The sequence below is a fragment of the Trichosurus vulpecula genome, chromosome X (assembly GCF_011100635.1).
Source record: "Trichosurus vulpecula isolate mTriVul1 chromosome X, mTriVul1.pri, whole genome shotgun sequence".
In the NCBI taxonomy this organism is placed as follows: Eukaryota; Metazoa; Chordata; class Mammalia; order Diprotodontia; family Phalangeridae; genus Trichosurus; species Trichosurus vulpecula.
In genome coordinates, this window is record NC_050582.1 from 39,464,063 (window position 1) to 39,491,267 (window position 27,205).

General features: G+C 44.6%; 1 protein-coding gene across 1 annotated transcript in view; it reads right to left on the minus strand.

Moving 5' to 3' along the window:
* Positions 1 to 831: 831 nt before the first annotated feature.
* The window catches only part of LOC118832802 (transmembrane 9 superfamily member 2-like), a 67,376-nt gene continuing 41,002 nt past the window's right edge, over positions 832 to 27,205 (minus strand). Inside the window, exons 12-16 of the mRNA XM_036740157.1 lie at positions 17,486 to 17,645; positions 14,847 to 14,998; positions 9,584 to 9,695; positions 7,834 to 8,005; positions 832 to 1,424 (exon numbers count right to left, since the gene is read on the minus strand). Coding sequence (XP_036596052.1) covers positions 1,357 to 1,424; positions 7,834 to 8,005; positions 9,584 to 9,695; positions 14,847 to 14,998; positions 17,486 to 17,645 — 664 coding nt within the window. The 3' untranslated portion in view covers positions 832 to 1,356. The remainder of the gene's footprint in view (positions 1,425 to 7,833; positions 8,006 to 9,583; positions 9,696 to 14,846; positions 14,999 to 17,485; positions 17,646 to 27,205) is intronic.

Here is a 27,205-nt window from a genome sequence, read left to right on the forward strand (position 1 = left end):
GATCTAATGAGTCTAGCGGGAATCTGGCCAGTACCCAATATCATGGGCCCTATCAGCTCCACCCAATGCACCCCACTCCTAGCACCCGTCTCCCTATTCACATCTTCTTGAGTTTCAGAGGGCTGAGAAAGGGAAGGCCCATGGGCTGAAGGTGAAAAATGGGATGGGAATGAGTATACCAAGGGACTGCTTCTGCTAAAGTAGATAGTCAGTGAACCCCAAAGCCTCCTGTGAGGCCAGGAGTCATTACAGAAGACAAGCATGGGGTTGGGAGAGCCTTGTTCAGTTTTCTGCTCTACCTGTAAGATGGGGATGTCCAAATATCTGGATTAGGTTGGTGGCTCCAAGTTTTGTAGACACTATAAGAGTTGGAAAGGATGCTAGGCATTATATAGGCTAACCGATAATCTATAATAGACGAACCTGAAGCATTTCTGAAGCCACCTTCCTGAAAGGGGTCAAATAAAGGCCTCTAAGTCATGAGGAACTCGCTATGCCTTGAGAAATAACCCATTCTGTTTTCTTAGATATCTCGGATTCTACCTTCAGAGAGATGTATATGTACCTAGGTGCATTCCCCCAAAGTCTAAAAATAAACTAAGATTTACCGTAAAAGTATTATTTAAGAAAAGTCAAAATATAATAATCTTGAAAGCAGTGACCTCGATCTGTTTTTGGGGGGTGGGGGGGACATGGTAGCCAAGTGTCCTGATTAAGCACAGAAATATAAGCACGTCCACTCACTCCTTGTTACTGACACAGGTTAAACCTACAGCTTCCCCAAATCCACAAGAGTGACCAGTAACCAAATACAAACACAGGCCAGGCCCTGAAGCTAGAGGTATGCAGTTTAATTGAATGACAAAGACAGCAGTGTTTGCTATTTCATCAGTTCTAACATCTTGCTAAACAAATGGAATCTTCAAGCTATAAAGGGCTGGAAAAAAAAAGGGCATGGTCAATTTCTAAGTTAGGAAAATTCACATTTGCCATAAGGTTTACTAGCTCATCATTCCGAAGTGTTGAACAAAAAGGGCTGGGGGTGGGGGGCAGCAGGAAGAGGGGGAAACCAGTGAAGCTAGAATACCAGTGGTCTCACGTTAGTTTGGAAAGAAACTGACTTTCAGCCACTTCTACTCTTTCAAATTAAACCCTTCCAGTGGAAAATTGTTTCGAGAAAATAACAAGTATAAACCTGCATCCCCCAAAGGCATTTTTTCTCCTACAAGAGTGGTGTTTTATGCCACATAAACTATTCAGCTCTGAGGTCTCAAAATAAAGTTTCCTCACTAAACAGTTAACGTTTCTTTAAGAACTCGACCGCAAGGACGATCGGAAAGATCTCTCGGCGACTTTTCAATCCACCTTCAGGACACTATAAATCTTGCTAACAAACCAGAAGCAGGCAAAAAATCCAATGGTCCCTGAAATGAGATGAAAAATATCTTGGTTAACTAGCAATTCTCACAAATCATGATTGTTTTTTTGAAAACATAAAGCATGGCAATTTCTAAGAGGGCTGCTGATGCCTAAAAGCTCATGACTTATACACTAGAGAATGACAATTGCAGGAAATCCCATGTGGAGAGAGCTCGAGGCTGGGAATCAGGAAGACTTGAGTTCAAATCCAGTCTAAGATACTACTTTGCTGGGTGACCTTGGGCAAGTCACTTCACCTCTGTTTCCTCATTATAAAATGGGGTTAATAATAGCACTTACCTCCCAGGGTTATAGCGAGCATCAAATGGGATAATGGTTATAAAGTGCTTAGCACAGTGCTAGGCACATAGGAAGCACTATATATGTGTTAGCTATTATTATTACTACTTAAGTGCTTTTTGTTGTATAAATGATGCTATTATTTATTATCCTAGAAGATCGCAAAATCCTGGGCCATCAACTAAAACAGACCAACAATGGAGGTTCTCTCACCATCCCCCAGCCTCTCTCCATGGAGGCAGACCTCCTCTAACACCCAATCTTTGAGTTGCCTAGCTCTCAAGAGCTAGGTATAAATGACTTGCCCAGGGTCTCCCAGCGAGCACACAGAAGATGCAGGATTTCACTTCACTAAGGCTCGGCTGCTCCTCACCAAAGAAGAAGTCAAATGATCATTTTTGGGTCTCCCATTTAACCCCGAACAGCAAGTGTCCAGTTTCGGGTGGACACTACCCTCTTAATTAAGGAATTGGGAAGGGGTGTATGTCTGAAGAATCTCATCACAAACATTTATAAGGGCTGACAAAAGGGTAGATTGGGAAAAGCACTGAATTTGGAGTCAGAGGACCTGAGTTCAAATCCTCCGGCAGCCACTTCTGCACCTGGGTGACCTTGGTGAAGCTTCCATGGGCATCAGTTTACTCATCTATAAAATGAGGGGACTGGACTAGATGGTTTCTAATGTCCCAACTCTCTAGCACCTTCCATGGTTCCCCATGTCCCCATGCCAGGAACTCCCTTTCTGTCCATTCTTCCTCTCCACCCTTAAAACCTGACCTATCCTTTAAGGCCCACCTCAACTACCACCTCCTCCATGTAGTCATCCTTGATTGCCCCCAAAGAGTTCTCTCCCCCTCATATAAGCTCAAAATTCTTCAGGCTTCCTTGTTTCACCTAAATGGAATGCCCATTAGAAAAAGTGTATTATATGTGTATAGATACAGATAGATATTTGCTTGTTTTGGGGGAGTGAATTGGGGTTAGGTGACTTTCTGAGACTGGATTTGAACTCAGGTCCTCCTGACTCCAGGGCCAGTGCATTAGAATATATTTATGCCATTATCCTATCTCCTCTATGAGACCGTTAACTTCCTTAGGATTATAGGGATCCGGTCTTACTTATCTATCATAGGGCTCTGCATCTAGCAGATACTTGGTTAATATTTGTGAATGGATGGCACAGTGAGAGAAAGAAGGAAGGTGGGTCAGATCAAGGGGTTTGGGCCCTTAAGAACCCCTGGGCCAGAGAAGAAGCCCTCCCATTCCAGTCTGCTCGATAAGCAGTCAGTGCCCATGCTTTGCTGGGTACTAGGGGAAGAGATCATGATCTCTGCCCTCAAGAACAACTATCCCATCTGGTAGGGGTAGAAAGGAGTTAGTTGCACATACAAAATACCCACATTGGGAAAATAAGCACTGCTTGGGTCTGAGCAGAGAGTGTAGGCCCCCTCCCCCGCAGAAGCCTGGAAGGCATCCAATGGAGGTGACTAGTCTTGAGCAGGCTGGCCCTGCAAGGGCAGATAGGATGTGACAAAGCACGGAGAGGGAGAGGAGTGTGAGCAGAATGCGGCGAGGTAAAGCAGGTCTGGAAGCAGAGCCCATTTTCATTCCAAATGACAACTTCCCTTCAACGTTGCAATTTTTAAAAAATCAAAAAATGGGGGGTGACACCAAACAACTTACATTTACATAGGTTCAACATTATTAAGCCCACACATTATCTCCTCTGAGCCTCAGTAACAGACAGTTCCACGAGTTATGGGATGGATCACTCCATTATAGATAGGAGGAACACTGAGGCCCAGAGATTTTGTTAAAAACAACTTGCCCAAGGTCACAATTCTGGCAGAACTAGAATTTGGACTGGGGCCTTCTGGTTCCAAACCCATGGCTGTTCCCCAAAAGCCATGCTGTCCCTATGCTGAGCACATGGTTTCCAGGTAGATTATCTTCATTTTCCCAGCTCTCATCAGCTCCTCGGATTCTGCACACAATTTAACCAGAAGCACCCAATGCAGAAAGGCATAATGGAGCCGGGCCTTTTTGAAGGATTCTCACTGTGCACACCTAACGAGTCATGTGGGCACATACAAACACTGGATTTACCACTCAACCAGAGAGAGCACGTTGGCCATTAGGCCAAACTCGCTGATTGACAATCAGTGCATACAGGCATACAGGCCAGCAGGATCTAAGATGTCTCAAATTGGAGTAAATCCTTGACAGCCGCAGAGCTCACAGGCCAGAAAGCACGCTACTGTCAGCTTCTGCAAGCGTCCTCTGATTTCTTATGGCCGTGAAATAGCACAATGGGACAAATTATTTTGACGTCTTTTCTTAAAACTCAAGGCTTCAATGAGTCGCAAATAAAATCTTATGACCACTACAAATCACAGCCATGTGCTAGTCCGGTCTAGGCATTAACCACAAGTGTTTCACAGGAATCCCACTCAAAGCAAAATTCTCATCGAATTATATAGGTTATCACCATGAAACAAAGGCATGGTTTGACTTACAACAGGAGCAGAACCCACTGTTATAATTTAATACCCAATGTACTAATTAAAAAAAAAGGGCAAATTCTTAACTTTAAAAATAAGGATTGACTGGGTTTTATTTCTTATCTTCAAACACACTACGGTGTCATTACAGAAGGCTGAACCACTTAAAATTATGAAGCTCATTTACAAAAGTTTAAAGCTTCTATTTTTAAATCTACCAGTTTTCATCTTGTAGGTGAAGGTGGTACACAGGCACGCTTTTTTTTTTCCTTTGGTTCAAAATATAATTAATGCATTTCTAACTAATCTATAGGGTTTTTCCCCCCTGGAATTGCTCTCATTTGCTCAGTTTGAAGTAGGCTTTTGAGTACAATTCCATTTTAACTTTCTAATAATTTAAAACTGAATCAAGCTGACTTTTCATTTTAAAATGACTGAGGAATGAAAAATCAATGACGATGCTAGGAGGGGGGTTTGTATAATAGCTGGGTTTTAGCTAAAGATTTTCAACTGCTTTGCTCCCTACGGTCACTATTTTTCTTTTAAAATTACAGTGAGTCAAAGAATAGCTATGAGGAGCCGCCTCCACCCTCTCCCTCCTTTGCAGAGGTGGGAGGTCCATGGGCTGCCATCATGCATATCTTTTCAGTCTATTTCAATGTATTCATTGAATTTCTGACTTTTTTTCTTCTTTTTTTAATATTTATTTTATGAGACAGGTCTCTGGGAGAGGGAGGCAGAAAGACACTGGAAAGAATTGTTACTAAAATTTTTTAAAATGTTAAGAAAATTTATTTTAAAAATAAAAATTTAAAAACCAATCGAGAAAAAGGGGAAAAAATTAGTGAATTCTTAAAAAATTAATTCAAGTGTTACATTGACCCATCAAAAAGGCAAAACCCTAAATTGAGGTCTGTCCAAGTCCAAGCAGAATGTTTTCTTGGACTCGGGTCTAGTAGTAACTCTGCCACACATGTGCTGTGTGACTTTGAGCCAGTTACCTTCCCTCTCTGAGCTTCTCTAGCCTCAAATTCTTTCTCTGTGAAGTGAGAGGAATGAACCAGGTGATGTAGAAGGAACCTGCCTGCCGGCTCTCCTAATGTATTTCAAGGCTATCTGGAGGTTAGGACTTCTTAATCCTCTTTCCACCAGGCCCACCCTCCCTGTCCCCAGTGCCCAATGCCCTTTTCAGACAGATCCCTGATAATCTCCAAGTGCACCTGAAAATGACAAGCTTAGGGAAATGCTGCTTCGGTCCACACCGCAGCCTCGACTCGAAACGCATGGGGGAGAGCCCAGAAATAGAATCAAACAGACAGGAAAGGTGAGTGTCTGATTAACGTTTTGATAGCAAACACTGGGGAGAGGAATCATAATTTAATAAAACGGCATTGGGAGATCTGGATGGCAAGATGGTGAAAAAAAAAGTGGACCTTTACTTCCTATCACAAGAAATCCCAGCTAGTCCATTGAGGGTTTTGAAAATATTTTCTTTAAAAAGTAAGCAGAAAATACACCAGTCTATTTATCCCAAATATAAGCAGGAAATAAATCTTTACCAATCGAACATAAGGAAAAAATTACTGGAACTAGTTAGATGGGTATGCTTATCACAGTGGTCCAAATGGTCCTAAAATGAAAGATCTTTTAAAGGAAAAAAATCCCTAGATGTATGGATTCACTGAAAAATAATTATGCAGCTTAATAAAGAAATATATTATGACTTTTTCAAAACATTACTTCCAATTTGAATAAAGGTTTGGGGGTTTGGGGATGAATGCTTCACTGTGTCTCTTTTGTTATCATTCCCCTTTCCTAAGAGGACAATTTTTGGCCACAATCATGTTTTGTACAAGCTAGACTTGGCGGGGCTGGGGGGGAGGGCACCTCGATTATTACGCGTGGTTGGTGTGAGCCGACTGCAGCATATTACCGTCTGTGACTCATGTCCAAGAATTATATTGAGTGACATCAATATATCAAGAATGGCTTTGAAAAAAAGAGGAGGAGGCAGGGGCCAGTCATATAACAAGAACAAAAGACACATACGAGAGAGCCAGCCCCTAGTGCTGCACAGACCCCAAATGGAGGAAAATCAGCCAAGGGAAGCCTCTGAGCCTTCTCACAAAATCCTAGATGGAAGGTTTGCCGTAAGAAAATCACTGCAGGAGGTAGTGTGGAAGGATTGTGATCTGTGTTTGTGAAGGGAATAACCTCACAGGGAACAAACGGGTATATTAAAACATGAGGATGTTGTACTGTGAAAAACAGATTAACCAAGTAAAAAAAAAAAGAAAGAAAATATTAGGAAAAAATGTTCACAGTGAGCATTAGATCAAGGTCTAACATCCAGAATTTATGGAGAATGGATAGAAATCTATCAAGGTAAAGAATAGCTAGTTTCAAATAAAAAATGGTAGAAGATATAAACAGGCAATTTACAAAAGAGGAAAAACAGATTGTTAAAAAAAAAAAGGAAAAGAAAAGAAAAAGGCCAAGCCAAAAAATAACCTTTGGGAAAATGTTCAACCTCCCTAATAATCAAAGAAACATAAACTTGAACAACTCTGAGGTATCCCCTGATGCCCGTCAAACTGGCAAAAATAAAAATGACAACGATCTTGGCGAGGCAGCAGGGAACAGGTACCCAGACTTGCTGAAGAGCGATTTTGCCGTACAAAACAAGTCGTAAACCTCAGCAGACCCTTTGATCCAGTCATTCCGGTGTTGGAAATCATTTTCCATGAGGAAATAAATTTAAAGAATTATCTCTGTGAAAATATGGTTATGGTTATATTCTCTGTAATCGTGAAAAGCTAGACAAAACCCTAAAAGCCCAACAGTTGGTGAATGGCTGAACAAACCACTGTTTGGCATAATGCAATTGAGTACTAGAATCGTCATTAAGAATGACAAATAGGAGAACTCGAAAGAAATATGGAAAACCTCTCTGAGAGTATGCAAAACAAAAAGCCCGGGCAGAACAGTTGGCTATAACTATATAATAAAAACAATGGAGATGGTTTTCCATTTTTCTGAATACACAATAAGTTTGGAAGGCATTTCAAGGGAGCTGCTGATAAAATTACGCTGACATTTATGTTTGTGGGGATTTTTTATTGTAAATAGATTCGAATATCGATCACTGAGACTTTGCTTATATAAAGTTAAGTTTCATAATACAGTTATTCAGAAGTGAGGAGAAAGAGGGAAGAGGGGATTTGAGTCCAAACCCAAATAGCCCCAACATGTCAAGATTCCTATTTATGTTCTCAATCTGGTCAAATAAAAATAATTCCTTCTCTATTTAAAAAGTGTTTATTTCAGTTAATTTTCATAGTTGGCCTCTATTTGAAGGTGAATTTTTGTGTAAGATACAAGAACAAAATGGAACATGTACAAGCCTCTGTGACCTAGAACATTTCTTTATGTTTTCAAGGAGGCAGGGCGGCCTTGCATGCAAAAGTACAGGAAGTTTCCAAGTTTAACCTTTTCTGGAACTTTCTTACAGAACTAATGAAAGGAGGCTTTTTGTGCTATCACCCCTCTAAATATTAATTGCTCTTGGGGTTATTCCAAGTATTTTATATCTATACGCCCATTCTCCACTTACCTGTGAAAAGGAAAAAAATTAAGACCATGATCATGGTGTACCCGAAGTATAAGATGGTGCTAGCGGTCCCTGTGATTTGGAGTTTTGAGAAGAAGTAGTGGACTGCATAGATGAGGAGATAAATGGCTGTAAAGCTGCTGGTGAGGAATGCCCTCCACCACCAATGGTAATCCTGAAACACAGCAGAACAGGAAAGGGTCATCTGGGTGGAAACATTGGCAGGAGGAAGGCCAAACACTTTGCCACAAATGCCAAACCTACCTACTGGGGGTTGCAAAAAGAAAAACCCTCTGGTGTGATGCTTCGAGCTCTGCAGAAATATTAAGTGGCTAAAATATAATACCTAGGGTTGGCCAATGTTTTCACCTTAAAGAATAGGGCATGAGAGGAAATTTTTTTAGAAATTCTTATCTAAAATGATCACATCCCAACTTTTTCCATCCTCACTCATCTCTAAGATTCGGATATCCTAAGCTACTGGCACAAAATAATATTTAACGTTAAAAAAATTGCTAAAACCTGGTAGGCCCTAGTCAACATCTAAGTACCACAGAAGCAGGGTGGTAACAAAATAGTTCCTCAAAACCGGGCCAAGGCTGCCAAGACAATTTGTGATTTGTGTTTGTTTTGTTTTTCAATTGTACTATGGTATTCCTGAGAAGAAAATATGGAGAAACACATTCCTAGTGGCTCTGGAAATAAGGCCTTGGCCAATTAAGACAGGCAAGGCCAAGCAGCTGCCAAAGGTATCAAAGGCCATTTATAGGAAGCAACGAGTAGCTGTCTCTGTTGGGCTGGCTGGGAGAGCTCAAAGGGCCACTGACTTGAAAGGGATGATGGGCATCAGCTTAGGGTGGGCAGCAGCAATGACATGGGCATATGCACCATCAGAGGCAGGAGTGGTCCCTCTGCACAAGTACCCTGGTCACACACATTCGCTGCATGGACAGTCCTTCAGAGAGGTGTCCTAGCTACGTACAACCTCCACAAAGGTCCACTCTTCCAAGTATGAACGGACCTGGGGGAGAGCAAGTCTAAAATTCATATGGAAAACATGCTATTCTTACTTTATTTACATCATAATATTATTATTATTATTAATTCATTGTTGACTTTGGCCTATGCTGACTAGTAAATGCAAAAGAAACAAACCCAAAGACATGGGCCCAGGGGCTTGTGGGCAAAGGTTTAGAGAGTATTCTGATCCACAAAGAGCCCTTGGTAGCTAATTGGGAGGCCAGAGCAAGGGGAACTCTATGGGCTTCAAGAATGCACGCCAATCCATCAATGTGACTATCGCCTCTCCAGATGCAGATGGCCAGCCCTCCACATGTTACAAGCCTGGCTCAACTGCTGTGGCCTCCCCGCCCCCACGGCCTCACAGCTGAGGCTCTGGTGAGGAGGTGCAATTCTTTATACCTGCAATATCAGACAAGCCCTTATCTTTCCATGTTAGAGGATTAATAGGAGGCAGCAGCAAGAGCCAGAGAGAACAGCATTGTTTCTATTCGCCATGTCTAGCTTTGACTACATAACTGCATTAGAGTCAAAAGATAGCATTAAGAAAATCTATCAGCCTGGCGCCTGAGGACCCTGGCTGCATGCTACCCAGTGCCCCCACCCCTCACCCCCTCTGGAGGGCACCAATGGCTTTCAGAACAAAAACTTCCACCACCAAACTGTGATTTGCTGAACGCACCCCCCACCCCCACCACATGCATATCTAAACCAAAGGAGATTTGGTCTTTACCTCCGCACATAAATGGAAATAACAAAGCAAGACTGTAGCTTCTGAGCATGTGATGAGAAGAATGATAAAGACTAGGAAAAGGAAGCCAAACATGTAGTACATCTGATGAGACCTGAAAAGCAAAAACAGCGTAAACTTGAAAATCCATGTCTAACCTTGAAAACACACGCACGCACGCACACGCGAGCGCGGTTTTATGAAATCAGTGTCATGGTCAAAACAGAAATTGAGCAGTCATCTGAGGAAGATCAAGTTTCCTATTTCTGCTGCTGCTAAATTGGCTCTCCTGCTCCTGGACATACTCTGCATCTGCTTTTGCCAGCTGCTTTTCTTAGAACTACTGCAATGACCTTCTCATTGGCCTCCCTGCCTCCAGACAAGTGGATGGCCCTAAGGATAAATCTAGCTATGGCACTGTCCTGCTCAAGCAGCCTCACTGGCTCCCTACTGCCTCTAGGACCAAATCCAAACACCTAAGTACAGCATTGAAAGGCCATTCCAGTTGGCTACCTTTCTAGAGTGATTTCCCATTCTTCCTTGCTTGCGTACTTTATGCAGCAGCCAAACTATTAGCTTTTTCCCTGTATACAATGCCCACCTTGGTGCCCAGGCTCTCCTTCTTCACTTCTACCTCTTGGAAGCTAAACCCTGAGGTGTCTTCAAGGTTCAATTTAAGTAGCAGCCCCACAAGAGGCTAGTCCTGGTTCCCTTAGTGGTTAGTGCTTTATTTCCCTCTTCCCCTCAATTCTTAATTTTACTTAGAATGCTGGATTTGGAGTCAAGAAGCCCAGGGTCCAAATCCAGCCTCAGATACTTACTAGCTGTGTGACCCTGGGCAAGTCACTGCCCCTCTTGTCCCCATTTCCCCATCTGTGATAGCACCCGAGGTTGTTGTGAGGACCAGAAGGTGTTTTGCAAACCTTAATATGCTATATCAATTTCGTTTTGTCCCTGTCTTACCCCCTCAGTAGAATGTTAAGAACTTTGAGGACAGGGCCTATGATTTATGTCTTTATAGCCCCAATATCCCCAGGGTCCAGCACAGCACCTGGCACATAGTGGACACTTAATAAATGCTCGTCTCATTGGCTTGCTGCTCCTTTCTCTCTCCCACACTTCTATTTCCCAATCCACTCTCGCCTAAAGTCCATCACGGTCAGCAGCATTCAGGTTTTGCCTAGTAAAAGAGACAGTCACTTTTCAAAATGGAAAATTGCAGATGCTGAACCCTGGCAGGTCAAAGATGCAATAGAAAGCCAGTGGGTGGCATCCTGGGGACTGCAGGAAGGCAGGCATCTCACAGGCAAGTAGGTGGCAGTGGGGGGCCTTGCCAGTGCTGTATGAGTGATTTGGCCACAACTGTGCAATTTCTGACTTACATTTTCAAGATACACAGGTTGCCAGCAAGATTTTTAAGATGAAAATTAAAACACCACCATGGTACCCTTACACGTCTCTCGAATTCTCAAAAACAACACTGACAAAATCCAATATTGGTGGAGCTGGGAGGCAACAGGGAGGCTGATGAATTAAGGGAGGTGCTAGAGAGAAATCTGGTTCTCTCTTTCTGTGTGCATATTTACAGTACATATATACACATACAGATATATCCTCTAAATACACACATACATACATAAAAGCATTCAACGAATGCACCAATAAACATCAACCATCTACTAGAAGTAAATGCAAGGCACTGGGGATACAAAGACAAAACCATCTCTGCCTTCAAGGAGCTCACACTGCACTGGGAGAGGGGACATAATATGTATCCAGATGAGTGTGATAAGGAAGGAAAACATGGAGCATCCTACAAGTCAATACTAACACCTGGAGTGGTGGGAGAATGGGGAAGGCCTCCTGGAGTGAGTCACACTAAATACTCTAAGAGGCAGCAAGGCCCTGGGGTGGGGATGGGGGGACCCTCCATGGAGATGCCCAGGCCTGGCAGGCTCAAGCAGAGTAGCCATAGATACTGAGGCTGGGAAAGGGAGGGAGATCAGATAAAGGCTGAAGGGCAGGAAGGAGCCAGGCTGAGGAGCTAGGAGTGGTAATGGGAACCGTGGAAGGCAGTCTCCTAAGAAGAATGGCATGATCAGGAGGGGCTCTGGGGCTCGGGCTTTGGGCCAGTCATTCACCTCCTGGTGGTAATAAGACCGAAGGAAAGATCCACAAAACATTTGGCCCTGAGCCACTGCCTCCTCACTGAGCTTCCATGAGACACAGTCTTTCTGCTGGGCCTTGGTTTTGCTCATCTGTAAAATGAATGGGTTGGATTCGATGACTGAGCTCTGGTCTCAGCTCTAATGACCTATGAGCCAATATTCATGGGGGGAAACTAGAAAGGAGGCAAATGTGCCGAAGAAAATGGTCAGGCAAACTTGGGTACATTAACATGATGGAATACAAGTCTACAGCTACTCGAAATGACAAGTATTGGGGTAATGGTGACATATGAGAAATAATTAAAATGTGAAGTGAAAAAACGTGAAAACCAAAATATACATAGACTCTCATTACAAGTATTTACAAATACACATTTAGTACAAAACATATTGGAATAAATAATAAACATATGCAAATTAGAGACTGAAAGAACCAGAGGGATGTAAATGTTCATTAGTTTTCATGCATACACATGCATACACAGACACACACAGACACACACAGACACACACACACACACACACACACACACACACACCAGCGATCTGTGACTTCAGCACAGGACCTCCCTCTACTAAAGAGCAACCTATCTCAAACTGAGTCTTGAGACATCCCTGAGGGCCAGAGACATTAAGTGATTTGCTGAGCGTCATGGAAGCTGATGTCAGAGATCGAATTGGAACTCAAGTGTTCCCAACTAGCTTAAAGTCCAGCATTCTCTCCACAATGTCATGCTGTATGCCCACCCCCTTACCCTGCACCTTTTTTTCTATAGACCAGTCAACAAGCATTCATCAAGTGCCTACTATGTGCTTTGTATGTACACTGAGCTTGAGGTTGGGAATATGAAGACAAAGAATGAAATAATCTCTTCTCTGAATGGGGGAGACAAGCACATATAAAAATATACACAGCATAAACATAAAAGAAATTCATCCAAATATCTACAGAGCAGTTCAATCCAAGGCAGTCTGCGGAGGGCAGCCAGGTACTCAAAGGCAGGATGAATCAGGAAAGGCTAAGGGCTGAAGGTGGTGGGTGCTTAGAGATCCCAGTGAAGGCAGAGGGATTCTGTGAGAGGAGCAAGACTACAGGCAGGGAGGCCAATGTGGAGGCCATTGCAATAATCTAGGCAAGAGGTGAGGGGGGCCCATAGTAGGGTGGCAGTGAGCCATGGGAGTGAAGAGAATGGGCTAGATACAAGAGACATTGTGGCAAGATCTGATTGGCTGATTGGACACGTGGGATATGGGAAAATGAGAAGTACAGGGTGCTTCTGGGGCAACTGCAAGCATGGTGGGGTCTTCAGCAGATGCAGGGAAGTTTGAAAAATAGGTGAGTTGGGATGCACACACACACACACACACACACACACACACACACACACACACACACGCAGTGTATGGATTATTTAGGCCTGACTTTCAACCTCAAGTCAATTTCTATAAGTCATTCTGAACATACTAGATCCTAAGGGACTTAACACAGTGCTACTGAAGGCTGAAACCAACTGGACAGGGAGAGAAAGGGGAGCCTTCGATGGCTGATTCAGGCGTTCAGTTGGCCAGCACTCTCATAGTCACAAGTAAGAGTTTCTAAAACCCAATGAGAAACCTGAACACTCAGGACTCAATTCTCACCCTGCCTCCCTCCCCCTCCCCATTTCTAGCTGATATTTACTGCTATTCCCCTCCGGTAGTGCAGAACTGACTAAATTGGAATACGAGGTATAAATTTTAAAAAGTCTTCTGGGGATGAGGGAAAAACCATTAAATGAACACCTCATTTTTTAAAAATCACATTTAAAGTTTATAGTCTCATTCTGGGGAATAAGTGAAATTTCTTTACATGGCAAGTATAACCAAAGCACATATTTTTTATTGGCAAGAAAAACTAAATTCTAAGGAATTTCTCAATTTTGGCTTAAAAGTGATTGTTCCCTCAGAAACATCTGGAAAATACCATTCCCATCATCTGTTTTGCAGCCACGTTCAAGGTTTTGTCGCTGTAAACAATCTACCTTCTGTACCTCCTATGGGCTGCTCAGGCTAAGGTGAGCCCTTAATGAGCATGATTAGGCCTGGTTTCTAAGGGCACACAGGGTGAGCTTGCTAGCACTACTTGGGGAGAAGGCATGAAGCAGCCATACAGAGCACCTCCATACACATGAGCACTCCATAGGAGGGCACCTTTTCCCCAATCTCCATAAATCCAGCTACAGCAGGAACCCCCCACTTAGCTAGTTCCTGGCAACCTCGGCCTAAACCCAGCCAAGAACCAGGAAGTAAACAAAAAGGCCTGGAGCTTGGGCCATAACTCAAAGCCAGGGAACTAAAGCCCTTTCACTATACTCTGCAGGAGAGGCCCTCACGCCTTTATTCAGAGCTACTGACTCTGAATTTACATGTAATTCTAACAACCTCTGGGAAGGGATTTTTTTCAGGCCATTGCAGATTAAAAGCAGCACATAAGAAAGGGGAGAGGGGGTGGGGAGCTGTTAGAAGCAGGCCTACCCACCCCAGAGGTGACACCTGACATTTTAGAGGGGTGGCTCCTCGAAACAAAACCAAAGAACCACCCCAAAGTTGTAGGGTCCAAATCAGTGGTGACATGCCATGATGACCCTGAGTCACAAAGAAAAGGTCAAACTATATTCAGTGTCCTCTGTTTGCATTTTAAAAAGATTTCGATCCAAAAAGATATTTGTAAAAGTCTTGGTGTTTTTGGCTTAGATCTGCATGTGTTACAAGGATTTTGTTTTTCTTCCTTTTTCAGTGGGGGCGGGATGGAGAGGGTGTGTGGGAGGAAGAGAGAGAAGATGGATTTTTGTTCTTTGAAAGAAAAATTACATTTTAAAGTATTTTTAAAAGAATATGAAATAATATCAGCCCCCTGAAAAAGTCTTGGTGTTTTAAGGGTTGAGCTTTACTTGCCTAGAAGATTCACTTTTGGGTAATTCGTCATTTCTAGACAATGGGGCAATGAGGTGGTTACTGTAGCTGAATTGATAAATTCTCCAAAACACAAGAATAGCAAATTCAGCAAATAATAAGGAACAACTAAAAAATGTCTCCAATGAAGAAGAATCAATACTTACCAAATACTGTTCAGAATGAAAAAGAGTTGAATGAAAATACAGCCAAAGGGTAAAATGCCGCCCATAATGATGCCAGGCAAAGGCTTTGTAAAGAAGGACTGCTCAGGAATCTGCCGGGGAATCTGGTTTGTACGAACTGGGTGCTCAATTGGCTTAAAGATAAAAATCAGCATGAGATGAAATTAAAATAACTTTGTAGAGAAATAATCAGCACAGAGAATCCTAGAACATATAAAACCTAGACACTGGGGCAGCTAGGTGGCGCAGTGAGTAGAGCACCAGCCCTGGAGTCAGGAGGACCTGAGTTCAAATCCAGACTCACACACTTGACACACTTACCAGCTGCATGACCTTGGCCAAGTCACTTAACCCCAATTGCCCTGTCTTCCCCCCTCAAAAAAATAAAATAAAATAAAAACCCAGACACCAAGTTCTTACTCATCTACTCTAGCTCCCATTCTTGGAAGCGATGCTAGACTAGGCCAACAATCACAGACACTCGTCTATCCTATTTCAATTTCACAGGACTGCTTACCCAAGCTCAGTCAGTCACCTATCATGACAGGCAACTGTCCACACTGGCAAAGAGTTTTTCTTGAGAAATAAGCTCCACTTGATATCCAGATGGTACAAAGTGCAACCTGCTCTTTTCTGTCCTCCAGCAGGCTTCCAGTCCCACTTAAACATCATTGGCTTTCCAGAGCTTTTCCTGGCAGCCTCTGGCTATTCCTTTCTCTAATTCTTTCGAGGCCTGGCCAGATTTGTGCTTTTAGCCCTCTGCTCTCCTTTCCTCTCTATGGGACTGCCTAACGTCAAGCTCATAAACTGTTTGGATGGCCACTTCTCTCTGGTTTCTGTCCCTTGGCCCATTTGCACACTGTATACATCTATTGCATTCCTGGGCTGGTAGGAGTCAGTTTTCCCTACAATATGTTTTCTTAATTTTGCCACGTCAGAAAGATCCTAAAATCCCCTAATTTTGGAAACACAGTAACATATTTGGAAAAACATAAACATTAACACCTATCTTTGATGAAATAAAAACGTTTCCAAATTATTTGGCGTCCAGTGTTACCAAGGGCAGCAATGTACAGAAAAACTGCGCGGCACCATAGATTGAGGGCCAGGCTTGGAGTCAGCAAGACCTAGTCGAGTTTTCCCTCAGACATATACTTGCTTCTTAAGCACTGGCAAGTCACTTGATCACTTAATCCCCAGCAGTACAAACTTTCTGGGTATTCATCCCCAACTTATTGATAAGGAAGTAAACAAAAAGGTGGCCATTACAACACCTAAGCAAAAGGAGATCTTCAAAAAAGGATGAGATAAAGATGAAATTTGATCTGAGAGTCAATAGGAAGCCACTTGAGTTTATAGGGCAGTGACTAGGTCAGAACTTCGATGCAGTGAAATTGCTCCAATGGAGGATGGATCAGAGTGGGAAGAGACTTGAGGCAGAGATACCAATTACTTAGAAGGTCCAGACTAGACCTGATGAGGGCCAGAACTTGGGAGGTAGCTATGAGAGTGGAGGAAAGGGGACATGATACAAAAGATACTGAGAAGGCAAAAATAATAATATCTGGCAGCAGGTTGGTCATGTGGGCTAACAGCAAGTAAGGAGATGAGGATGACACTGAGGTTGGCAAGTTATGTCAATGGAAGCATGATGGTATCCTCACTAGAAATAGGGAATTCTAGAAGAGGGGTGGCCTTGCGGCCAGGGTGGGGTGGGACAGAAAATTATAAACCACAGGATTGCTCACCCTGTGATACTCACTCCCACCAAAAAAAAACCCAAAACAAAACAAAAATCCAAAAAGGCAGGGAGAGGAGTAGGAATAGGGCTTACTCACTAGCAAATAGCCAGCAGAGACAGTCACAGAAGGGCCCCTACTACAGCCCGGGCCAGTTCCCAGCTATCTATCTACCTACCAGGGAGGACAGTTGTGTTGGAGAGAGGCCGAGACTGGCCGTAGGACGGGGGTGCTGGAGAAGGGCGGGATATAACTTCTCATCCTCTCATTGGTTAACCACACACTCCTTGAAGATCCAGCCACCAACCCTCAGGGGTTATTCCAATGCTCCCCACTTTGGAGAGCATGGTTCTTTGTAATTCTTTAAGACTCAAACTTATAAAAGGGGTGCTGATCTACAGCAGTGAAGTTTCCCCATTGCAAGTCCCTACAAAGATGAAATGATGGGCATCTAGAGACCCCCCAAAAATCCATATAATGAACGCATCCCCTAAAATCCTCCTGTAATGTCTCTTTACGGTGTAGAGGTGACCCTGTGCTCAAAAACATCAGGCCATCAGAACACAAGCCTGGCAAGGAAAGCTCTGCCTATAAGCTGGGCAATGGACCATATGTCTTTCATCAGAGAACCAGCCTAGCTAAACTGAGAGGCTCATCAGTAGAATGATGATGAATTTGTTCAGCCACAGCCACTCATGAAGACTGTCGCCTGAAGTATCAAGAGGCGGGGATCTGCGTCAGCAGCACAGCCCCAGGGAGTACCTGGCACTGCAGCGAAGGCCCGGATGCTGGAAAGCAGGACCTCGACCGCCGCAGTACATCAATAAAGATGACGTTTTTTAGATGTTATTTAATAGTCAAATGAATATCACCAAAGTTTACCTGTTCCTTGAATCCAAAATATGCTCCGATAAATGTTAAGGGGACTGAAATGCCGAACCACATGGCAAGGATGGCGAGCAGGGTACCAAAGGGGATCGCAGCTGATGATCCCTTCACCCAAAGAATAAGATTCATGATGAAGAAATCAGCAAAGATGATGCTGGGGGAAAAAAGGTTTTTTTTTTTAAAAAAAGGATCATCAAGAAAGTAGTTTCAGAAAAATGTCAGGCATATTTGAAACAAATGCTAAAGCTGCTTTCAGTAGGAAGGAGGTAATGAGTAGCAACAAGGTCACACTTTAAACTGGTATTAAAGCAAACCCTGCCAATTAACTACATGGTAGAGACTTAAAATTCAAATAATTTACAGTGAGAGGCATCAGCTTCTAGGGGCTTTTTAATTTAAATGAAGACAAAGGAAAAAACAGAAAAGTGAAACCAAATGGGAAAATAAAGTCAAAAAAAAAAAAAAAAAGAATCTGCAGGTGGAGAACCCCAAAAGGTCTTCTATCTAGTTCCCAGTCTCCAGTCAGTTCAGAGTCTAACAGTTGGCAACAACGTGGCCATGCTCGCTGCCTCCCATCACCCAAGCCCATGGGTGCATTGCTAGCACTGAAGGACCAGAGTTTGTGCCCCCCCACCCCCCGCAATGGCTGAGGCTTAGAGTCACCAACCAAACAGAACAGAGCATCCCAAAGTCTCATCTTTGGGCAGGGAGAATGCAGCTTTCTTTGGGGGATGCAGGTGTTTCCAACAAAGGGATCTCCTAGCATGGACTTTTTCTCCAAAGAGACCAAAGAAGCTCCTCCTCACAAATGCCAAATTCTACCTCACTGACCTTGAAGAAACTAATATTGTCTTTGGTTTTTCTTGGGTTGTTTCTTCTGGCCCGCCCCACTTCTTACCACAGTAAGTAACCTCATGGCTCCATCTGTCCAGAACAGACATATTTATACACTTAATACTCCTGCTGTCCTACAGGTTATTTTCATAACTAAGCAAAAATCTGTTCTTCCTTTTTTCTCCTTTTAGTATGAACCTTAAGCCAAATCACAGAAACACTTGCTTTACTTAGAAAGCCCAGGTCGTAGTGCAAGTGGCCCTAAAAGGCCTCAGCAACTATGAACTCAGGTCAAGGAGGAAGGAGTGAAATATAGTAGAAATGGGACTAAAATTGGAGTCCAGAGATCTGAATTCAAATCTATGCTCTGACAGTTATCTGTGACCATAGCCAAGTTACTCAACTAAAGCCTCAGTTTCTTCATCTGTAAAAGGGGAATAATAACCCTTCTACTGGCTTCATCACAGGGTTGTTGTGAAGAGAGTACTTTGTCAACGTTAGGCACCAAATAAACAGTTATTTTATTCAGGAAGTGCCCCTGGTTTTTTTCCCCACACAACATGTTTTTGGGGGGTGGGGGGGAGATGGGGATATTCTCCAGAGATGGTACAGGGGAAGAAGTGTTTAAAGGGTTCAAATCTCAGGTCACTCCATCTCCCTGAGCCTCAGTTTCCACCTTTGAGATCCAATCTAACTCAAGATCCACGAACCTGTGTGTACCCTTGGGCAAGGACTTTACCTGGCTATGCCAAGTTCTTCCTTCCTATTCATCCTCTCACAACATTCAGCTACATTTCCTCCAAACCTCTTTCACTATACTCTCTGAAGAGGTAGGACTTTCTGCTTGCCAAAGTCCGGCCCACTCCGTGAACCCTTGACCCCATCCCCTCTTGTCATCTGCAGCAGGTTGCCCCCTCTGGACTCCTGCCTCTTTCTCCCTTCTCCAGCAGTCATCATCCAGTATCTGTCCTCCTTTCCTGCCATCCTCAGACCTTAGCATCACGCTAAATTCCTCATCTTTCATATTCATCATCTTGTCTTGCTCTCATATCAAAGGGCTCTTCAGGCCTTCATCACCTCACCTCTTACTACTGCAGGAGGCTCAGAATTCATTGGTCTCCTGCCTCAAGTGTTCCCCCTCTCCAGTCCATCCTCCACTCAGCTGTCAAAGTGATTTTCCTAGGTCTATGTCACACACTCTCCTCCATAAACTCAAATGGCTCCCTATTACCTGCAGGATCAAATACTCAATCTGCTGTTTGGCATTTAAAGCTCTTTACAACCTGGCCCCTTACTACTATTCCAATCTTCTTACACTCCCCCACCCCTTTACATGCTCTACAATCCAGCCGTCCTTCAAAGTGGACACCCTTTGCATCGGCCGTCCCCTCACCTATGAGTCCTAGTTTCCCTGGCTTCCTTCCAGGAGACTTTCTGGGTCTCCCCATCCACTAACACCTCCTCTTGTGAGATGACCTTCCAGCCACTCTGCATAGATCTTGTCTGGACCTTGTTATTTACATGTTATCTCTCCCAGGAGAACAAGGATTGTTTTTGCCTCTGTTTGTAACCTGAGCACTTAGCACAGTGCCTGGCACATGGGAAGCACAAATGACTCCTTCGTTCCACGGATCTGCTGAAATTCCTTTTTTTGGTCATCACTGTCCCATCTCCAAGCCACGGGGCTGTCTCTCCTGTAACGCAACTTTGCTCTATTTTGTGTTAAGCCTTCATATTTATTTACATTTTTTCCATTCTTTTCAGAGGATCTTTATCATAGGCCAACTCTTTCCATTTCTTGAAATCTTTTCATTGGAACAGTCCTTGTTCACTGGCCTTAAAGCCCTGGCAAAGGGAATACTGCCTCCAATTCCTGTGTTCATTTTATCATCACTGAAAAATGCTTAGAGAACATCTCTCCTGGGTGCAGCCCATATTAGTGACCTTCCCATCGAGTTTAGAAGAGAGGATGGATCCTGGAAGCCTAGCCCTAGGCCTCCAAAGCTAGGCCCACCCCCTCATTTGGCAGAAGAGGCCTAGTCAGGAGAAAGGACTTATTCAAGGTCATACACAAAATCCAGGGATGTCAGAGGCCATTTGGCCCACCCCCTCACTTGAAAGATGAGGAAACTTAGGCCCAGGGAAAGGAAGCTTGTCCAAGGTCACACGGGTAGTATGCAACAGGAGTAGGATTTGAACCCAAGTCTTCTGACACCAAAGCCAGGTCTCTTTCTACTATATCATGCTACAGGTAGCATCTGCTAAGGGTCGCAAGGGCGTTAGTGATAAGGAGGGCAGAGGAGGGAGCAATCAGGGAAAACTGGCACAAGGAAACTTTTATCTGAGGAAACTGAGATGGAAGTATGCAAGCCCTTGTTCAGGGACCTAGTAAGACCAGCGTGAAGGGCTCATGGACTATAATATTTGGAGATAAGGGTGGAAAATTGAAATGGAACCAAATGATGGGGACCTTGAATGCCAAAGCCAAGAAATTTGCCATTTATTTTCTAGGTAATGAAGAGCCCCCTGAACGTTTTGGACCAGGCACCATGATACAGTAGAAAGAGAGAATGGCCTAGGGATGAAAAAACAAGACTCAAACCCAAGATTCAGATTTCAGCTCTGCCTCTTACTGAAGGAGTAAAGGATAATGGAACTGGAATTGAAAGGATTCTGGGTCACTGAAGCCAACTCCCCTCTAAGATCCAATGTAGGGAAGTGACTGGCCCAAGGTCATCTAGCTAGGAAATGCCTGAAGCTGGAGTCAAGCCCTGATCTCTTTCTAGTTCCAAATCTCAGCTACTCTATTATGCTGCCTCACAATTCCTGTGTACTCAGCAAAGTCACTAAAAGCTTCTCAGCCTCAGTTTCCCCATTTAATAAAGAGGCACAAAGTACATCTACCTTGTCTACAGCACGGAACTTCTGGGAGGGTCCACTGTCAAAAAAACTCACTGATTTCTTAAGATAGCCTTGTCAGGTCATGAATCCGGCAGTGAGGCCCAGTTTAAATTGGAGCTCTGGTCACTGGCTAAGGTGGCAGGATGTCCTGGAGGTCTGGGCTGAGATCAGAGATTGAGGGGTCCAGCCAGAAGTCAGAGGCATGCAAAGTGCATTGCCCTGGCTCATGGGGTCCCACAAGATTACAACCACCACATTTTACCAAATGCTTTTCCAGATGTCATGTCTAGGGTTCCTTCCTATGCAGCAGGCAGATCCAGTGGGGGCATATGTACTTAATCAGCTCCTAATGCTTTCTTCCAAATCCCTCTTCTCTTTTCCTTTGTTTCCGGGACTGAAATCTCTACCACCACCTCCCCAGTGTGCTACACACACATCTACTTCTGAGACCCAAGCTGCATTTGTACTCTACCTGTTACCCTTTCCCTTCATTAATATTCCTTGAGGTTCCCATTTCTTTCCTCTCTACCTCAGACCAAACAGGTTCTTCTGGGACTACAGCCAATTTCTTTCTGCAGCTTTCCTTTTCTTTTTTCTTTACGTATTCTCTTTTCCTTCTCTCCCCAGCTACCACCAGAAATCCACCTTCTCCTCTCCCCACTCATTCCCAAGCCCCTCTTGTACTCCTCCTCTCCCATTGGGCCATACTGCATCCACCTGGCTGCATCCTGGGGCTGTGCACTCAGTGGGATGATCCCTCACGTCTTGGCCAGATCTCGGGAGGCTTGCATCTATCTCTGTGACTCCACCCCCTCCTTGCCATGGAGATGATGAGGCACCACCCTTGTCCACATGGGCTCCACAACACTGACCATCAAAAAGCTATGGTCAAGTCCAGCCCAGATGTCTGTCTGAATTGGACCAGCTGAGCTTCTCCCCAATTTCTCATCCTTAAAAAGGGGCAGGCAATGGGCATGCGACAACAACAAGCATATGGATGTGTCCCAGAACATGAGAGAAGGGGTCTATGGTCAATGCGCTTGGTGTGGAAGCCCAAGGGGGCTGACCTGAAAGTCAGAGGGAAGCTAAGGGAGTTGGCTTAAGCTCATTATTGCTGAGAGAGAAGGCCCAATCTATGCCTGGGCTGAAAGGGGCATATGAGGAAGGGGGAGGCCTGAAAGGAGGTGATCTGCCAACTAACAAGAGTCAGGGCAGGCTGTGTAGTCCTGGAAGAAGCTGGGGACAAAAGGACACAGGCACATCCAGGCACTAAGCCCAGGGCAGCCTCACCCAGGCCACCCTGCTTATGTTCCCCAGAGACAAAAATTGGAAGAGAAAAAGAACAGACTAATCCTTCTGATCATTATCACTGCTAACACATACATCCTCAAATCACCTTTGGAAACCAAAAAAGTCTGAATGAGGTCTATGGTCGGGACTGGCCTAATAGGCCTAATGGGATTTCAGAAGAACCCTTGCCTCTTCTGAAATTCTTCACTTGCTCGCTAATGCTTCAGAGTCCTTCAGGGAAGAAAAAGCCTTCTATTCCCCAATTAGGAATCAAAGACTGAATGACTTAACAGTTTAGTGTGAATGAGTTTCAAAGAGCAATCAGCCACTCAATAGAAGGATGTCTTTGCTCTCAAGCTTTTCCTTGGAGCCAGCATCAGGCAGTGGCAAGGGTATAGGGCTAGAAGTCAGACAATCTGTAGGGAACAGCTGGCAGTTATACGATCTCACCTAACATCGTTGAACCTCGGTTTCTTCATCCATGAAACAGAGGTGATAATTCTGGCCCTGACTACTTCATAGGGTTACAAGAAGCCCCAAATGAAATAAAAGATGCCAAAGGTTTTTTTTTCTTTTTTTTCATGCTGCTGTTAACATGTGGGAGGGAGGACAGGGGCCAGAATAACAGAGGATGGCTGAGCATGGATGGGCTGCAATCTATATTGTATCTATCTTATAGGTACCTAGTTGTTTGCATATTGTCTCTCCCATCAAAATGGGAGCAGGAATTGTGTCTTTCTCTTTCTTTGTAGCCTCAGGGCTTAGCTGTGTGCCTGGCTCATAGAAAGAGCTTAATAAATGCTTGTTGACTGAATCCCCAGATCAGTGACAGAGCAGAGATGCAGGTGAGTATTGACATTATTAGCTTCTATGGATCTTACATGTTTCTGACTTCCCATCCCCCACTCTACTGTAACTGTTCTCTCTGAGGTTAGCAAGCAACCCAGTGAGGGAAGTAGCTTTGGCAAACCTTAAAGTACTATAGAAATAAGTGGTAGCTATCATCATCATCTCTTCCCAGCTTAATACAAAGGCCTTTTCTGGCCCCATCCTTCCTGACCTCTCTGGAGCTTTTGACACCATTACTCCAAATCCACCTCTCTTCAGAAATTCCCTGTTACTGTCTAGAAGCACTTCTTAGACTGTGGGTCGAGACCCCAGGCTCTCAAAGTACAGTTTAAGAAGTGCTGAAGGGGTCGAGAGTACAAAGCGTTTAAGAAGCCCTGGTCTAAGTACCGCCATCCCTGCAGGTGCCCAGTTTGGACAGCTTCTCACTCTCACTCATACCACATACCCAATCACAAAACATGACACTGACCGGGAGGACTGTGGGATGGGAGGAGAGCTAGAGGATGCTAGCTGGTGAGGAAGGTAGAAAGCGAGATTGGATATTAGAGAATCCAGATCCCAGCGTGGGTAACCAGCTGAAAATGATAAGACAGAATCGAAGGTATGCGTAGAGGAGCGGCCTTGACAAGCAAACAGTTTACCCCTTCATCAGAGACTGGAGAAAGAGAGAGAGAGTGGGGGGTGTATTTGAGTGATGTGAAATCCAGATCAGAGCACAAGAGGGCACTCTAGGCAAACAGCCTCAGGTTTGTCAGTGAAGTATGAGGTAAGGTCATCAGCTGAAGAGGTGGGGGGGCAGGGGGGAAATGCCATGAGAGTCTTGAGAGAGGCCAGGATGTGAAGGGCTTTAAATGCCAGAAGCCTTTCTATTTGTGACAGGCAGCCACTAGTTCATTTGGTAGGGAGGGCAGGGAGAGAGGTAACACAGCCAGACCAATGCCATAGAAAAATCACTTTGGCAGCTGAGTAAAAGAAGGATTAGAGCAGTGAAAAGACTTCAAAGCAGGGAGACTGATCAGTGAATCAAAAAGCATTTAAGAAGCGCCCAGTACATGCTGGGCAGTGTGCTAAGCAATGGCCATTGTGCTAGTCCAGGTAAGCGGGTAATAAGGGCCTGCACCAGGATGGTGGCAGTGTCAGAGAAGAGAAGGGGGCACACACAGGAAAGGAGTTGTGAAGGGCAAAACAACCAATTCTGGCAACAGATTAGACATCTGGGGTGTGAGTGTGAAGTCCAAGGCAAACCTGGGGGACTGGGAGGATGATGGTGGTGCCCTCAACAAAAATGGCTGAGAGGGGCTGCTAGGTGGTACAGAGGATAGAGCACCGGCCCTGGAGTCAGAAGGACCTGAGTTCAAATCCAGCCTCAGACACTTGATATTTACTAGGTGTGTGACCTTGGGCAAATCACTTAATCCCAATTGCCTCCAAAAAATAAATGATGACACAATAATGGTGGAGTTTGGAAGAGAGGAAGGTTTGGGGGGAAAGATAATGAGCTCTGTTTTGGACATATTGAGTTTGAGATGCCTGTGAGACACCCAGCTCGAAATGTCCAGTGGTAGATGGTGATGTGGGACTAGAGGTCAGGAAGCCCTGGCACCCAGTATGATACTTGGCACATAGAATTGCTTGTTGATTGACTCATCACCTTCTCTTAGCTACTCGTTCTTCTTTTGGTTGCTGTGACACTGTTCTCTTTGGCCATTCTGCCCAGTCTGACCACTTCTTGACTGGTTCAGCCTTTATTTCCTGCCCTCTATGCAGAGGCTCTGTCCAAGGCCTCCTTTCTTAGCTTGTCTTCTCCTTAGTAATAGCTACTACCATGGTTTCAATGATCATCTACATACAGATGAGTTCCAGATCTATTTTCCTAAGCCCTCCCTGATTGTTGCTACTACCTCAACATCGTATCGACATTTTGAGTTTAACATGTCCAAAATAAAACTCATCAGTCTTCCTAACCCCATCTCTTCTACCAAGTTCCTTATTTCTGTCCTGGCACCCTGTTTCACAAAGTCAGTCATCCTGGATTCTTCCCTCATGCTCACTCTCCCCAGTCAATCAGCTGCGAATTGTCCATGACCCCACGAGTCCCAGAGGTCTTAGCACCTCTTGCCTAACCTACTCTATCAGCCTGCTAGTTAGCCTCCCTGTTTCCAGGGGCTCTCCTCCATGCAGCTGCCAAAGAAATTGTCCTTCTCCTGCTCCAAAACCTTGGAGGAACCTTGGTGGTGCCTGCCTTCCTCACTGCCTCCAGAATACAATCTAAACTTCTCAGCCTGCCACTTAGGGCTCTCCATGGGATGCCTCCAGCCCCCCTTTCTAGCCTACATTCCTACAGAACAAGGAATGGAAGGTATTGCAAACAGCCCTTACTCCCTGACAGCCAGCAACACTCCTGCTCTCCACTGACCTGTTCTGATGAGCAAGCAGGACCAGACACTCATTATCTGCTTCTTAGGAAGTGAGCATCATACTGACCTTCCCTTTGCTGCTGTGAAGGGTGGGACAACCTATTGCCCCGGCTCCTCTCAGGAGCCCTAGGATTCTGGGTCAGAGGCTGACTCAGCTGAATTTCTCTTTCCTGGCCATCATTCTTTGCTCTTTCAACCCCATCCATATCAGCCCCAGCCCTCTTGTGTCTCTACCTTACAGAGGCAGCTAGGTGGCACAGTAAATAAGAGTCAAGGACTTGGGAGTCAGGAAGACCTGAGTTCAAATTCCATCTCAGACATTTACTAGCTATGTGACCCTGGGCAAGTCACTTAACTCCAACTGCCTCAAAAAAAAAGAAAAAAAATCCTTCTCCTTCATGAATTCTCCCTCCAGCTAACTGACCTTGCTCTGAGGTGACCAAGTGGCCAGCATTCTCCTTGAAAGACAATAACTTCTGTAGTCTAGGCACATCAACAATTGTAGTTCCTTCAGCCTGACTTCATGTTACCTAGCTTCTATTCTCTTTGAAAATGGATGAAGAAGCCCTGGGCTCAAGCCTGGTTGTGTGACCCAGGCTAAGTCACCTAACCTCTTGGCACTCCTGGGAATTCTTTGAGGCCCTAAGTCATCAAGAAAAGTTGCCCACCTGCAGGAGTCAGAGGAATTTCTTCACCCAGGCACTTCAAAGACTACCGAGATATCAGGCCTCTCTGATCCCCACCCCTTTAACCACCCTCTGAGTGGCTCTCTTGACAAGTTTGATCACCAACCCTGAATCCAACTCTGTACAAGTAGCTTAAGACCAGAAGAGCTCATGGTGGCTCTCCTGCCCCTTTGCAGGTGGTCCTCTGAAAACAACAGTATAGATTTTCCCCGTATGTGGGGATCTGTGCTGTTTGTGGTTAAGGTTGAGAAAAGGCACATGCTGGAGGCAACAGAACTCTGGAAGGCCATCAAGGACAACGCCTTCTCACTCACCAAAATTACACAAAGCACCTTTCTCAGGTCAGGCTACATGCCCATTCTGTTACTTGAAAAGTCAGGGAATGGAAGCAGATGTTTCTGGCTTGTGTTAATGCCTCAGAGCTCCAACCCCCCCCCTCAAAGAAGCTTTCTTGGCAGGGGGCCCACCATCCTGCTGAAAGGAAATGGCCACTGTTCAAGTCCCAGGACTCTGTCCTCATGGCCCCTAAACTCAGAGGGAAAGGAGGCCACAAAGCGACAGGAGCCAGTGTCTTCTCCATCCCTCATGGCAAGTGGGCCCTCAGCTTTGCATATCAAGGCTGAGTCACCAATTGGCATGAAACCTCCCCTCATGGTAGAAGGCCATCTGCAGAGGTGGGGGAGAACTTGCCTTAGTCCAGGTTGAAGAATGACCTGAGAAGGGTTGCTTTGAGAAAG